The following is a 14375-nucleotide window of genomic DNA, read 5'->3' as shown; positions in this document are numbered from 1 at the left end:
TCAATTCCCAGCAACCACATAGTGGCTGTAATGAGATCTGGCGACCTCCTCTGGCATGCGGGCATACATGGAGGCAGAATGTTGTATACAAAATAAATCTTTAAAAAATTATTGGATTCATTCTGAGTTAAGAAAAATCAGGTTTGATCAAGGAAGACCACCTGAAAAATCTCCGGTAGGAACAGATGGCCCAATGTCAGAACTCTACATCTAGAACAGGTTCAAGACTGCTGCTTGAGATGATCAAGACTCACAGGAGGGCTGAAGAGCATTGCCTGCTCTTCCAAAGGTCCTGAGTTCAATTCCCAGCAACCACATGGTGGCTCACAACCATCTGTAAAAGAGGTCTGGCGCCCTCTTCTGGCCCTCAGGCATACAGACAGAATATTGTATACATAATAAATATTTAAAAAAATTGAGAAATCCGAATGAAGTTCCTCTATCAACAGCCTGTTTTGTGATGTGCTGGGACTAGGAGCTGTAGATGGGAGGCTGTGTGAGTTGTGCGGTGTGATCCTGCTCCCCCACCATGTCACCCAAAAGGCAGGTTTCCTTCTGTTCTATCATGTTACCCTGGCAGGGAAAGTGTATTTAAGTTTGTATTTTTCAAATGATTGCACCTAGCTTTTAGCTGGGCATGGTGCCCCGTGCCTGTACTAAGGGCTGGGATCTACTACACAGGAGACTGAGGTCGGCATATTACTTGAGCCCAGGAGTCTAGGCCAGCCTGAACAATACAGCAAGAACCTCCCTCTTTAAGTCAGTCAACACACTTTCCTTTAAATTTTATTTACATGCATTGGTGTTTTGACTGCATGAGAGTATAGGGTCCCCTGGAACTGGACTTACAGACAGGTGTGGGCTGTCATATGGGTGCTGGGAATTGAACCTGGGTCCTCTGGAAGAACAGCTCATGCTCTAATTGCTGAACCAACTCTCCGGCCCCTAATAAACTTTTGTATCACGGAGGGGGTAGGAACTCCAAAAACACCTCATGCTACTGGAAAATTCTAATTCCCATCTTTCTAGGAAATCACTGCACTTTCTGATGAGAAACTTGTAATTTTAGTTCATGTTGGGGTTGGTAAGATCACCACCAATTCTGGCAACCTGCATTTGATCCTCGGGACCCATAAGGTGGAAGGAGAGAACCCAGTCCTGAACCCTGTCCTTTGACTTCCGACGGTATGCTGTACCATGATCACACAGAGTAAATAAAAAAATAAGGCGGTGGTGATATATGCCTTCAGTCTCAGCACTTACAGAGGCAGGCAGATTTCTAGGTTCCAGGCCAGTATGTTCTACAAAGTATGTTCTAGGGACAGCCAAGGCTGTACAGTGAGGCCCTGTCTCAATTTTTTTTTTAAAGTTTTTGTTTGCAAAGATGTAGTTGGATGCAGGAAGATTAGGTATGTAAGACCAATCTCAATTACATATTGGGATTGAGGTCAGTCTGGGCTACAAGGGATATAAACCCAACACCCCACTAACATAGTTAAATTCTCATTCGTTTGAATGGCTCAAAGACCTACATTTTAAAAACTACACTAAAATTAAGAGCAGAAATTTATAAAACTCTTAGAAGACAGCAGGGTTAGTTTTCATTACACTGGACTTGGCAATGAATTCTTGGCTATGACATCAAAAGCAACGAAGCAAACTGTACTTCATGGATATGGAAAACTTCTGTGCATTTGCCTAGGCATGGTAGTAGATGCCAGTAATCCCTGTCTTTGGGAGGCTGGGACAGGAGGATGGCAAGTTCCAAGCCAGTGGAGGCCATGTCACAACAAACATACAAGCATCAAAGGAAATGATCAACAGCCCACAGAGTGGTGGCAACATCCGCATGTCACGCATCTGATGAGAGACTTTGCAAGAGAATGAAAGAAACTCCAACTCGGAGGCCAAAAATTACTTTTACAGGTGGCTAAGGGCTTGAACGCTTCAAGGGAGGAATAAACTCATGAAAGGGCTCAGCAGCATCAGCCACTAGAGAAGGGACAAACCTGTAACATCAGCTGGAGAGGAGGATAAGGCAGGTAGACTGCAAGTCTGGGGCCAGCTTGGGTTACCCTAAAACCGTATCTCAAAATAAAGTGAAGGCTAGAAATCTGAAACAAGGGAGCAATGTCTACACACTAGCTCTGAATTCTATCCCTTAAGTCCATGCCGAGAAGGCAGTGTCCCGGGAGAGAGGCAGCTAGAATCCCCGCCTCTTCCTTGCCTTCTTCCACATGGGCTGGGGTCAACTCCCAGACCACTGAAGGTGCTCCAGTCAGGAGATGGCAGCAGAGAAGGAACAGAAGGCGTGTGTGGGAAGGTGCTGACAGTGGGACCCTCCAACCAGAGGCCCAGTGCACACAGGACAAAGGTTCAGCTCTAGCAGGAATTAGAATTATCCACAAGCCCAGTAACAGTTTGCTGGACTTGACCTTCCAGTTCGGCCCTACATGCGCTGCACCTCTCCCTCTGAGCACATCTACTCTTTCCTTACTGTGCGTTACTGCGCTGTCACCCACTAGTGTGTGCACGTGAGCACACACACACACTTCTGGAAAGCTCAAGGACAGAATCAGGAGTTAGCCTTCTTAGGTTTGTTCTTGGGATTCTTTCGCACTAGTTTAGTAGTTCTGTATTCTAGATTTAGTGAGAATATCTACATACTTCTCTACTCAAAGGTGAGGGGTAGCTTACTAGGTAGTCTCTTCTTTTTTATTTGTTTATTATGTATACAGTATTCTCCCTGTGGGCCTCATTACAGATGGTTGTGAGCCACCATGTGGTTGCTGGGAATTGAACTCAGGACCTTTGGAAGAGCAGGCAATGCTCTTAACCTCTGAGCCATCTCTCCAGCCCCCCTAGGTAGTCTCTTCTGCATTCCCAGTGAGACTTGCTTTGGGCTCTTAAAAATTGGGTAGGAAATGCAGTATATTTTTTATAGCTGGAACTTTTCCTTGCCTCTCCTAGATGCTGAAAAGGGGCTTTAAAATTCTAAAAGCGTACCAATGTAGCTGGGTGTGGTGGTGCACATCGTCAATCCCAGCACTGAGGAGGCAGAGGCAGATGGATCTGAGTCTGAGGTCAGCCTACACAGTAAGATTCTGTATCAAAAAGTCAAAAAACAACCAAACCAAAACCACAATTTAACCAAGTGTACCACTTGGTAATATTAAGTACATTCACTTACTTAATCTGAAGAGTATTTGGCTTATGTGTCTATCTATGTACTGTGGGGATCAGAAAAGAAACTCCCCAGACTTTGTTGACTCCCCATGGGAGCCCTATGGTGGGTAGGCTGGGGTGAGGTGGGGGTGGGTGGGAGGAGAGATGGGAGGGATAACTGTGGTTGGAATGTAAAATGAAATTTAAAAAAAAAAGGAAAAGAAGAAACTCCCTTGGAACTGCTGGAGTTACAGTTGTGAGCCATTAGGCAGGTGTCAGGCACTGAAGCCAGGGCCTCTGAAAGAGCAGCCAGTACTCTTAAAGAGCCAAGCCAGATCTCCAGCTCCACGTTCACTAAAATTTTATTTATATTCCCTGTGTATAAAGTCTTTTACACACAGAGAAACCCTGCCTTGAAAGATCAAAAAAAAAAAAAAAAAAAAAAGGTTCCGTATGTGTACTACATCCACAAGGCCAGAAGGTGGCGAGAGAGCCCCTGGAACTGGAGGTGCAGTGAGAAGCACCCAGAAGGTGTTGGAACCAAAACAAGGTCCTCTTTGAAAAGTGCAGCGAACTCTGAACTGCTGAGTCATCTTTCCAACCCTAATATACATTTTTTAAAACAAATCTTTATGTACAGAAACTGTACCCATTACCTATAACTCCTGATCGGCCCCTCTCCTAGACTAGCAACCAACATTACTGTACCTATTCCATTTTTTTATTAGCTTTTTTCCTTTCAATAAAAGGGTCCATTGTGGACTAGTGAGATAGCTTCTATATGTTCGCCTTCTTGTTCACGTGTGATCTAGTTTATTGTAGAGAAAGGTAACAGAGATTGGTGTTGTGTAAGAACAGTCAGACACAGAACTAACGTGGGCTTAGCAGCCCAGCCATGGGTCTGCCCGGTTCTTCCTCATCAAGAAGTTAATCTTTCGAGCCATTTCCATGTTGTAGATCCTCCGGCATGTTTCATAGCTCTCCCGCTGGCGGCGGCGGCAGGGCTTCTCATAGAAACGCCGCTGCTTTATGACCTCAGTAAGCCCATCGGTAGTGAGGATTCTGTACAAAGACAGCAATGAAGTTAGTTACATCTGAGGCTCATCACTGCCCTTTGCCAGTTCACAGCCCAACAGAAGTCAACAGACAAGAAAAACTTGTGTGTGAAAAATTACAGTAGGAAGTGGTAACAACATAGTCCCGATGTCTTACCAGAGGCTCCAGTAAGCAGAGGCTCCAGTAAGCATATGCGAGATCAATTTAAAAAGTTCTTCCTCTTGGGAGCTTATAGTCCGTCATGCTCTCGAACTTTTGACTAGCACAACACACCTGAGCTACCTGGCAGCTTCCCACGGGAACAGTGGCCCCTTATGCACTGCTTTTTAACCACAGGGCCTTTCAGGAACTACACACAAAACCGTGTATACGGAAGCAGAAGCAGGCAGATCTCTGTGAGCTGGAGGCCAATTAGGGCTACATAGGAAGACCTGTCTCAAAAACCAAAATCAAAACATACCACAAATGGGTAAGCCATTCGTAATTAAAAAAAGTGTTTGCTTTGGCAGGACATATACTATAACTGGAACGATACAGAGAAGATCAGCATGGCCCGGCGCAAGGATGACACACAAAGTCGTGAAGCGTTCCAGATTAAAACAAAACAACGAAGTGACTCCTATCCATCTTAGTGAGAAATGTGGCTCCTTCCTCTCTGTATTAAGAATGTGGTGGTGGTGTATCTGTCAGCCCAGGACTTGGGAAGCTCATGCAAGAGGATCTCAAGTTTCATCAGTCTGGGCTACTTAGATCCTGCTTTAAAGTAAAAATCAGTAAATAAATAAAAGGCATATAGCTCAGTAGTTTAGAACACTTGCTAAACAAGTATGAAATAAACCCAGGCAAAAATTTTTGACACAACTGAAGTCTGAGCAATACTGGGGGTCTACCTAAATATAGGCCTTCACTGTATTAGTGATACAAAGGGGAGCCCCACTTGTATAATAGCCCCACTTGCCATTTCCCCATGTAGCAGGTGCTTCAGTCACATGACTTTGTGTGGACGCGAGTGTGAAAGTGCTTGCGGAAGCTAGGGATCAACCCAGTTCTTTCTCAGGTCCATCCACCTTACTTCTGTGGAGTGTGTGTGTCCGAGTCCTAAATGTGCTTTGGAGACAGGATCTCTCATTGGCCTGGTGGGCGGCTGATGATTGGGCCAGATTTACTTAGACAATTGGGGGAGGGGGGCTGGATCTGGGTGAGGCTTCTTAACCAGGGGAAAGAGAAAATGGAAGCTAAGAAGATGAGGTACACAGAAGAAAGGAATCATCTCAGTATCCAGGCATTTCTCTTTGCCTTAGTGCTGGAGACGAAACCAAGAGTATTGTAGTATGGTGGCGCACACCTTAATCCCACACAGCACTAGGGAGGTGAAGCAAGTGGATTGCTCTGAGTTCAAGGCCAGGCTGACTTATGTAGTGAGCTGAAAACTAGCCAGGACTACACAGTGAGACTTTGTCTCAAACAACCAAGCAAAAAAGAAAAAAAATTTAAAAGCACAGATTAGGCCGGGAAGATAGCTGAGTTGACACAGGACCTGAGTTCCATTCCCAGAATCCATGTAAAAAGAATGGGCATGGTGGCACCCACTTGTAATCCCCTCACTGAAGGAGGCAGACAGCTCAGCCTACTGAGACAGACCCAATTTCAAACGAGCAACAAGAGGGGAATGGTGCTGGAGGAAGGTCTCCGATCTGTCTTCTGGCCTCCAAACACACCTGCATGAGACTCACGGGCACACACATATACACGCATGCACGCTATAGAAGCACTTATTCAACTTTTCTAATAGGCAAGGACGTAGGCCAAGCTTTGTAGTAGAACTCAAGAAGTATGGGGCTTGCGATGTAGCAAGGTGGGTAGAAAGAACGCCTGCCTAGTGTGACAGGAGCCCTGGGTTTGATCCCCAGTACCACATAGCCCAGAGTAGTGTTGCACACCTGAAGGGCAGGTGTTCAAAGTTACACACAGCCAGCTTAGGATACATGAGACCTTGTCTCAAAAAACCCTAAAACCAACCACATAAAACAAAATCCCAAAGAATTCAAGTAAGAGCAAAAGGGCTGTTGGTGTAGTTTAGTGGCAGAGGGCCCCTGGCTCTAGTTCCCAGTTCAGAGGGCGAGGATGTAGCTCCTTGGTAGCAGTCTGGGGAAGGTGTTACTAGTGTCGCTTCTGTTTGCAAAGGTGGTTCAAGGGCTAGCACACCAAGAGCTTAGTGTAAACAGATCAGCTTGGAGTTCTGGTGCCTGGCAACCTTACATGAAGGGGAAACCAGCTGCCAGTTTTAGTAGAATTCAACTGATTATGTAAAGGAGCTGTGTTGCTCACAAGGGGAAGCTGGGGGTGGCGGATTCACATGTCAGTGTAGCCAGCCTACGTCAACCGGCGTGTAGACAGGAGCCCAGAAGCGGGCCCATCAGGAGGAAAAGGGGTCAACCGGGCACGCTTCCAGTGTGCTTGTCTTTCCTAGTTTGGGGGCCAGCCAATCACACTAGGCTTCCTGGCAACCCCCACTCTCCATAGCCTCATCTCAGGGCTCTGATGAGCCCGTTATATAACAGGCATTTTGCGGCAGTCTCCCAGGCCAGCCACGCTTTTCCTTTGTAAGGCTGGCTCCCTGTGCTCCCAACACAGCCTCTCTCCTCACTGGCGACTACTGTAACCAGATCACAAAATGAGTGACTTATTTTTAATCCACAACCGTCAGAAAGCTGAGGAGAAGACTGGAGTGAGACAGGTGTATAGAACGGTGACCCAAAGGGAAGACATCAGAGAAGAACTGAGGAGAGGAAAGGAAGCGTGAAGGTAGCTGAGTCAGGAAACTGCACTGGGCTGGCAGGGAGCTCACAAGTTCTTGCCTAGAAAAGTTCACTAAGATCAAAGTATTTGCCCACTTTGCCCCCCAGACTAAAATACAACTTATAAGACATTTCTGTAACATTCCAAGACTTTAAAAAAAAAAAGAATAGAAACGCAGCTTTCTTCCACTTTGCAAATATATTTTTATACTAAAAGTGCAGTTTTTGTTGTTTTTGAGACAGCGTCTTAAACACCTCAGGCAAGCCTCTGACAGTAACACACAGCCAAGGACAACCTTGAACTCCTTACTGTCCTCCCGGGCTCTCTTGTGCTGGCTGGGAGTACAAACAAGCACTACCCTAACCAGTCTTCTAGACAGTCCTGGCCGGCCTAGAGCTCACTCTGTAGACCAGGCTGGCCTGAAACTCTGCTTCCCGAGTGCTGGGATTAAAGTCCTGTGTCACTTTGCCTGGCACCAGTGCAGCTTTCTGAAGTGACGGTGAATTGCCAATCCTTCTCTGCAGTTTCCCAAGTCACACTTCAAGTTTGTAAGGAAGCCTAAAGAGCTCAAACCACAGGTTCTGAGTCCAGGGCCTGTATCTATTCTTCTGAACACCTCTGTCTAACTCAAGTTTTCCTCCTTCCCTCAACTCTCTCCTTCTCTCCTTCCTTCCTTGTAGCCCAGCTCGGCCTCAGTCTTGCTGTGTCACCAAGGATAACCTGATCCTCCTGTTTCCACTCTGAATGCCAGGGTCACAGACACAGGCCACCATGCGGCATTTTCTACGTTATTGCTAGCCAAATGCCTTCGTACCAAGTAAGCTATATCCCCAGATAATTTATTTCTCTTTTTAGGTAATATAAATTGTCCCCCACCAACTTATAACTTCCTTTGGTTTTTAATAATTGAAGCAAGAAAACAGTATTTCATGTCCTTTTTATTTTATGAGACAGGGTTTGTGCAGCTCTCGCTTGAGATCCTCCTGCCTCCCGCTCTCCAGAGCTGGAACTGCAAGTATAAGTCACACTCCCAACTGCTCTGTACTTACTTATTTTCTAAAGGAAACAGGTTTTTAGCCTGGGAAAGCGGCTTAAAACTGGCAGCATGCTTTTCTGGCATGTACGGATGGAGCCCTGGGTTCCATTCCCAGAGCTGTAGAGAAGGGAGCTGTGCAAGAGGGGGGAGCACACAGCTGTAATCCCAGACTTAGGACAAGATCTGAAACAACACCAGGCCAGATGGTAGAAGGTATCTACACATATATTTTATGTATGAGGGCTTTGCATGTGTGTAAGGGTTTGCCTTCATTTATGTGTATGCAAGTGGTGTGTGCCCGGCACCGACAGAAGTTGAAAGGTGGTGTCAGATCCCTAGGAGCCAGAGTCACAGTTGTGAGCCAGTAGATGGGTGCTGAGAATTGAACCTGGGTCCTCCAGAAGAGTACCCAGAACCAGGAAGGATGGCATTTTATCGTATTTATTTAGTGTGTGTTATGCACATGCTAGAGGATTAGTGGAGATCAGAAGGTAATTTCCAAGATTCAGTTCTCCCGTTCCATTATCCACGTAGTGGGGATCAAATTCAGGTTCAGGTCATCCCAGGAAGGCCTCAAATTTGCAATACAGTCAAGGCCAACCTTGAACTTCTGAGCCTTTCTAACTGCTGGAATTCTAAGGGTGTGTCGACACACCCAGCTTAGGGAGTACAGAGGAGGAAACCTGGAGCCTCAAACGTGCCAGGCAAGCACGTGCCAACTCAGTACAGTCCCAAGATTATAATCCAGCTCCCGGGGAGTCCACACCTCCTCTGGGGGCACCCGAACACACATGGCATAGGTATACACACACCTGAATAAAAATAAAATAAAATTGGTTTTTGTTTTATTTTTTGAGACACAGCCCTGGTTGTCCTTGAACTCACCACCCTGGCCTTGAACTCAGAGATCAAGTGCTGGGATTAAAGAAAAAGAAATCTTGAAACCCCTAGTAATGATTAAATAAGACTGCTACTTGACGCGGATGAAGAGATCATCACCTTCAGGCAGGGGATGATAGGAATTTTATTTCTCATGTTTGCTTTATAATTTGAAAGTAGAAACAAGGAACACATTCCATTACACAGAATGGACAGAGGCAGGAAATGCTGTTGGAAATGAGCAGCAGGTGAAGCGGAGCAGGACTTGGTCACAGGGTACTGTCAGCTACACAAAACTCTCTTCAAAACCGTCTTCGTGTTAAAACAAAGACGAGTATGGCGGCACCCACCCAGCACTGGAGGCAGAGTGGGTGGGTCTCGGGGAGCTCAAGGCCAGTCTGATCTACTTGGCAGTTCCAGACCAGGCAGAGACAAGAGACACACACACACCCCCAAAAAAACCCAACATTCCACTCACCCCCCCCCCCAAAATCAAACTATAACACAACAAAGAAACAGCTGGAAAGATGGCTCACTGGCACCTTGGTCAGTGCTCACAACTTCCTGATCTCTAGCTCCAGGGGGGACTAGTGCTTCTGGCCTCCAACAGTGCTGCACTCAAGTGCACATACCCACACACATACACATAATTAAAAATAAATAAAAACTGTAAATAAGGCATGCCAGACGAGGGAACCCTAAAAGAATAGAGCAGCCGGGCGATGGTGGTGCACGCCTTTAATCCCAGCACTCGGGAGGCAGAGGCAGGCGGATCTCTGTGAGTTCGAGACCAGCCTGGTCTACAGAGCTAGTGCCAGGACAGGCTCCAAAGCCACAGAGAAACCCTGTCTCGAAAAACCAAAAAAAAAAAAAAATAGAGCAGCATGGCACCATTTGGTGGCACACACCTTAATCCTAGCATCAGGGAGGCAGAGGCAGGTGGATCTCTGTTTGAGGCTAGCCTGGTCTACAGAGTGAGTTCCAGGACAGCCAGAGATACATAGAGAAACCCTGTCTCAAAAAAACCAAAACAACGAAACTATCTATCCAACAGTCTAGTGTTCAAATACATTTCCAGGGAGCCCTTCCTCTCCAGGTATGACATTTAAAAAAAAGAAAAAAAAAGATTTATTTATTTATTATATATAGTGTTCTGTCTGCATGTATGCCCGCGGGGCAGAAGAGGGCACCAGATCTTGTTATAGATGGTTGTGAGCCACCATGTGGTTGCTGGGAATTGAACTCAGGACCTCTGGAAGAGTAGTCAGTGCTCTTAACCTCTGAGTCATCTCTCCAGTCCCAGGAATGACATTTTTTTAAGTATAGGCACATATATATTTTTGTTTATGTAACCTGTGTGGGTACCTTCAGAAGACAGAAGAGAGTATCAGATCCCTGACATCAGTTGTGTGTGCTAGGAACTGAACTTGGGCCCTCTCAAAGAACAGCAAGCACTCCCTGCCATGGGGCCATCTCCCCAGCCCCTACCCATGGATTTTCGCTTATGCTGTAACTCTCCCTTGAACCTGTGATGCCTTCTCATCTTGACTGGTTTCTCCAAGAACAGAACCAGAATTCACCTTTTCTAGCCGGGTACATAGTGGTATGGACAAGTCTCAGGACTTGGAAGATAAAGGCAGGAGGATCAGGAGTCAAGGTTTTCCTTAGCTATACTGCCCATTCTAGGCCAGCCTGAGCTACATGAGATGAACAAAATCACAAAGGAATTTATCTTTCCCAATAGCCATATTCCACAGAAACTGTCTCAGCTAGTTTTCATGCTCTATGCCTCCTCTTGTTCTTCATGTTCCTCCTAGGCTTTTTGAGATGGGGAGAGGTCAGCTGAGACAGAGCCTAGTCGATGTAGCCAAAATTCTTCCTGCCTTCATCTCCCAGGGGCTAAGATTACAGATGTGCACAAGCAGGCATAGACTTAGGGGCTCTTTCCAAAACCTCGGAGAGAATTCAGGAGAGAAAGCAGTCAAGGGATGATGATTGCTTGCTGGAAAAGCTCCACCAACTTTGATTTGGGGAAGATTTTCATTTTTACAATAAGAAATTGCAGAGCTAACAAGCATCCAAAGCCTCAACACTGGGCTGGGACCAGCCTGGGAACAGTTTTTGAGAGGGTAAGCTGGGAAAAGGATAATCCTACATTTCCACAAGCAAAACTCTGATTCTTTTTACCTGTTCAGGGTCCTGTATGCACCTTCCACGTTCCCCTCCTGAACCATCACAGTCCTGGCAATGAACTTCAGGTGTTTAGCCATGGCCTCACTTTCAAATCTTCATCCTTCAGGACCTACAAGCTGGACAAGGAGCACGAAAACAGGAAAATCAGTAAGAAAATGAAGCCCAACAGAGTCACACACTGCCATGCCATAGGCAGTTTTATTAGCTCTAGAGATAGAACCTTCTCAGGTACCCATTGGGGAAACAGGTAGGAGGGATTTTTCTTATCTTAGAAATCTGGTGTCCTATTTTGACGCATAGGCATACGTGCAGACAGAATACTGTATACGTAATAAATAAGTAAATCTTAATAAGACCCAGGTTTGATTCCTAGCACCCACATGGTAGCTCACAACCATCTGTAATCCAGGCCAGAGGATCCAATGTCCTCTTCTGGCTTCTGTAGTGCACACACATACATTCGAGCAAAACACGCATACGCAAAAAGTATTTTTAAAAAAAAAACTTTTTAAAAAAGAAAAAGTACAACCGAATTGTTATCAATGTCCGTCTTCTCACTGCGCAGCGATATGGCTCAGCAAGTAAAGGCACTTGCAGCCAAGATTGACGACCTGAGTTCGAGCCCTGGACCTATATGGTGGAAGGAGCGGACCAGCTCCTGCAAGTTGTTCTAACTTTTTCACCCTCCTCTGCCCCCGCTGCACAAACAAATAAGTAAACAAATAAAGGTAATTTTAAAAGCGGGGGGGGGGGTGAGGGTGGAGGTGCACACCTTTAATCCCAGCCTTCGGGAGGCAGAGGCAGGCGGATCTCCGTGAGTTCGAGGACAGTCTTGTCTACATAGCCTATGCCAGGACTACATAAAGACTGTCTCAAAACTTGAAAAACGAGGGGTTTTCGCTGCACCTTGAAAAGGAGTCTTGGTCCGTGTCTAGTGGCCAGGCCGCCACGCGAAATCCTGCCCTCCCGCCACACCCGCTTTGCTCGCAGTCCCCGCCTCGAGCTCCTTACCTGCAGCTGTAGCACTCGGACTCCAGGACGCGCGGGAGCGGAAGCGGAAGCTACGGAATCCCCGCGGCGGGAGGAAGCGGCGCCGAAGAACGCAGTCGGTTGCGGAAATCGTGCCTACGACCTGTCCTTGCAAAGGTTCGCCGCTTCTGACCGCAGGCGCAGGACTCGGCGTCTGGCAAAGTCAGAAACAGCGTCCTCGGTCTCCAGTGCATCCGCGGTCCTCGGGTCTGCGAGAAGGTCAGCCCGATCCGTAGCTCTAATCCCGCTAAACCTTTACTAGATCTGAGAAGTTTCGTTTCCTGGATGGGAAATGGGATGCGTCCTCAGAATGTTTTCTATTTTAAAAGGACAGATCTGCTCACCCGGTGAAGAATAGATTCACACCCTTCATCTGCCTAAAAGTTAAGACAGAGAAATTACGTACCGTGAGCTTCCAATTTCATCACCTACGTAAGCCACTTCACTAAATCAAGTGAAATCACGAAAGAAGGAAATGGGAAACGCCTGGGGGATTTAAAATCAAACTGTTTTGTTTGTTTTTTGTTTGCTTGTTTGTTTTTAAACGCCAACGTTGTCGTTTGTTGCCTAATAAGACCTGGTAGAAACATCTCATTTCTTTCACACTGCCGTGACAACCTTGTGTGTATGCTGTCCCCACATATCCAGGTACGCTTATTTACATGAGTTCAGAAGTAATGAGTGCAGAAAAACTTGCCCACAACACACACAGATGCATTCTTACCAGTTATTTGTTTAAAATATTTGTTTTTATTTTATGTGTATATATGCGTGCCTGAGTGTATGTACGTGCACCATGTGCCTTAGGAACCTGAAAGATAGGAGCGGTGTTGGATCTCTGGAGCTGGAGTTGTGAGCTGCCATGCGGATGCTGGGAACTGAATTCAGGTCCGCTGCAGGAGAAATAAATGCTCTTAACCCCTTGGCCGTCTATCCAGAGAGTCATCAGTTAGCAGGTACTCGCACTAATCTTCAGCCCAGTCCAGAGTAACAAAGTGAAGCTAGACTGGGATACTATTAAGCTGGTCCACAAACTTCTACTGAAATATCTAGCCTCTGCCAGGCACTATTGCTGCTATTCCAGTGTCTCTTGCACTACTGAAAGACAGTAATTAGACACGAATTTAGACCGGGTAGCATATAATAAAGGCAAAATAAATTATTTGGACAGCCACATAATACTGTGGACAGAGTTTTAGTTTCTGAGAGCCATCAGAACAAGTTACTCAACTAGGCGTCTGCACTTTTTTTTTAAAAAAAAAGTATTTATTTATTATGTAAACAATATTCTGTCTGTGTGTATGCCTGCAGGCCAGAGGAGGGCATCAGACCCCATTACAGATGGTTGTGAGCCACCATGTGGTTGCTGGGAATTGAACTCAGGACCTTTGGAAGAGCAGGCAATGCTCTTAACCTCTGAACCATCTCTCCAGCCCCAGTGCTCCCAAGTTTTAAGCCTAGTTATTTAGGAAAGTGTTGATGACGTTAATCCTGTGTGCTCAGCCTCAAACACGGGCTTGAGTCACAGCACATGGAGGTCAGAGAACAACTCGCCAAAATCAGTCTCTCCTTCCTCCAGGTGGGTCCCATGGCTTGGACTCAGGTCATCAGGCTTGGTGGTAATAGGGGCCTTTACTCACTGAGCTGTCTGTCTAGGCCTTCTATTTTAAAGACTGGTGTGCATGTGCTTGCATGCCCGTGTGTGAATGAACGTGCAGATGTATGTACAGGCGCATGTTCCTGTGCGTGTGATTCCAGAGGAGGCTCTTAGATTCCTCAGAGCTGTAGAGGTATTTGTGAGATGGCTGTGCCTGGCTTATCAGCTGGTTTCTGGGATGCCAATGATTAGGTACCACTGCTCTTGGCAGCCTAGCCATCTCTCCAGGGCTCCACACTTGTTTTTAAAACAGTCTAAGCTGGTCTGGGAGAAGTTGTGGACCTGAGGATGACCTTCAACTTTTGATCCTCCCGAGAGCTGAGCTCACATTGCCACCATACCCAGTTTTATGGGGTGCTAGGGAGTGTACCCATGGCTTTGTGCATACTTAGCAAGCACTTTATAGAGCTACCTCCCCAGCCATAAAGTGCTAAAATTTTAATCAAGTCTTTTGTTTGTTTTTTTCAAGACAGGGTTTCTCTGTGTGGCCCTGGCTGTCCTAAAACTCATAATGTAGACCAGGCTGGCCTCAGATTCAGAGATCTGCCTGTGTCTCTACCT

At 46.3% G+C, this 14375-nt stretch overlaps 1 protein-coding gene and 1 non-coding gene across 3 annotated transcripts; one reads left to right on the top strand and one right to left on the bottom strand.

The window, feature by feature from the left end:
• Window positions 1-3955: 3955 nt before the first annotated feature.
• Window positions 3956-12264, bottom strand: Mrps21 (mitochondrial ribosomal protein S21). Of its 2 annotated transcripts, none has more exons than XM_050124716.1 (3): window positions 12140-12264; window positions 11123-11244; window positions 3956-4227 (listed from the first exon to the last, which is right to left on the bottom strand). In XM_050124716.1, exons 2-3 carry the CDS (start codon window positions 11203-11205, stop codon window positions 4047-4049), a joined length of 264 nt encoding a protein of 87 aa, XP_049980673.1. In that variant the 5' UTR covers window positions 11206-11244; window positions 12140-12264; the 3' UTR covers window positions 3956-4046. The 2 variants fall into 2 exon arrangements, with proteins under 2 accessions (XP_049980673.1, XP_049980674.1); XM_050124717.1 differs by lacking the exon at window positions 12140-12264 and adding an exon at window positions 12035-12102.
• On the top strand, window positions 4717-4820 carry LOC126490052 (U6 spliceosomal RNA). Its single transcript, XR_007589096.1, has one exon. It is a non-coding gene; the product is annotated as a U6 spliceosomal RNA (small nuclear RNA).
• Window positions 12265-14375: the final 2111 nt, after the last annotated feature.

The sequence above is a fragment of the Alexandromys fortis genome, unplaced genomic scaffold, assembly GCF_014885135.2.
Source record: "Alexandromys fortis isolate MF-2015 unplaced genomic scaffold, M_Fortis_MF-2015_v1.1 scaffold_218, whole genome shotgun sequence".
Taxonomy (NCBI): Eukaryota; Metazoa; Chordata; class Mammalia; order Rodentia; family Cricetidae; genus Alexandromys; species Alexandromys fortis.
The sequence above is the reverse complement of the archived record's forward strand: the minus strand, read 5'-3'. Positions and strand labels throughout refer to the sequence as shown.

Coding starts and splice junctions, on each gene's coding strand:
- Mrps21 (XM_050124716.1), bottom strand. CDS start 11,205: ATGGCTAAACACCTGAAGTTCATTGCCAGGACTGTGATGGTTCAGGAG. Junction 4,228..11,122: donor GCATACAGGACCCTGAACAG/GTAAAAAGAATC, acceptor GTCTTTGTACAG/AATCCTCACTACCGATGGGC.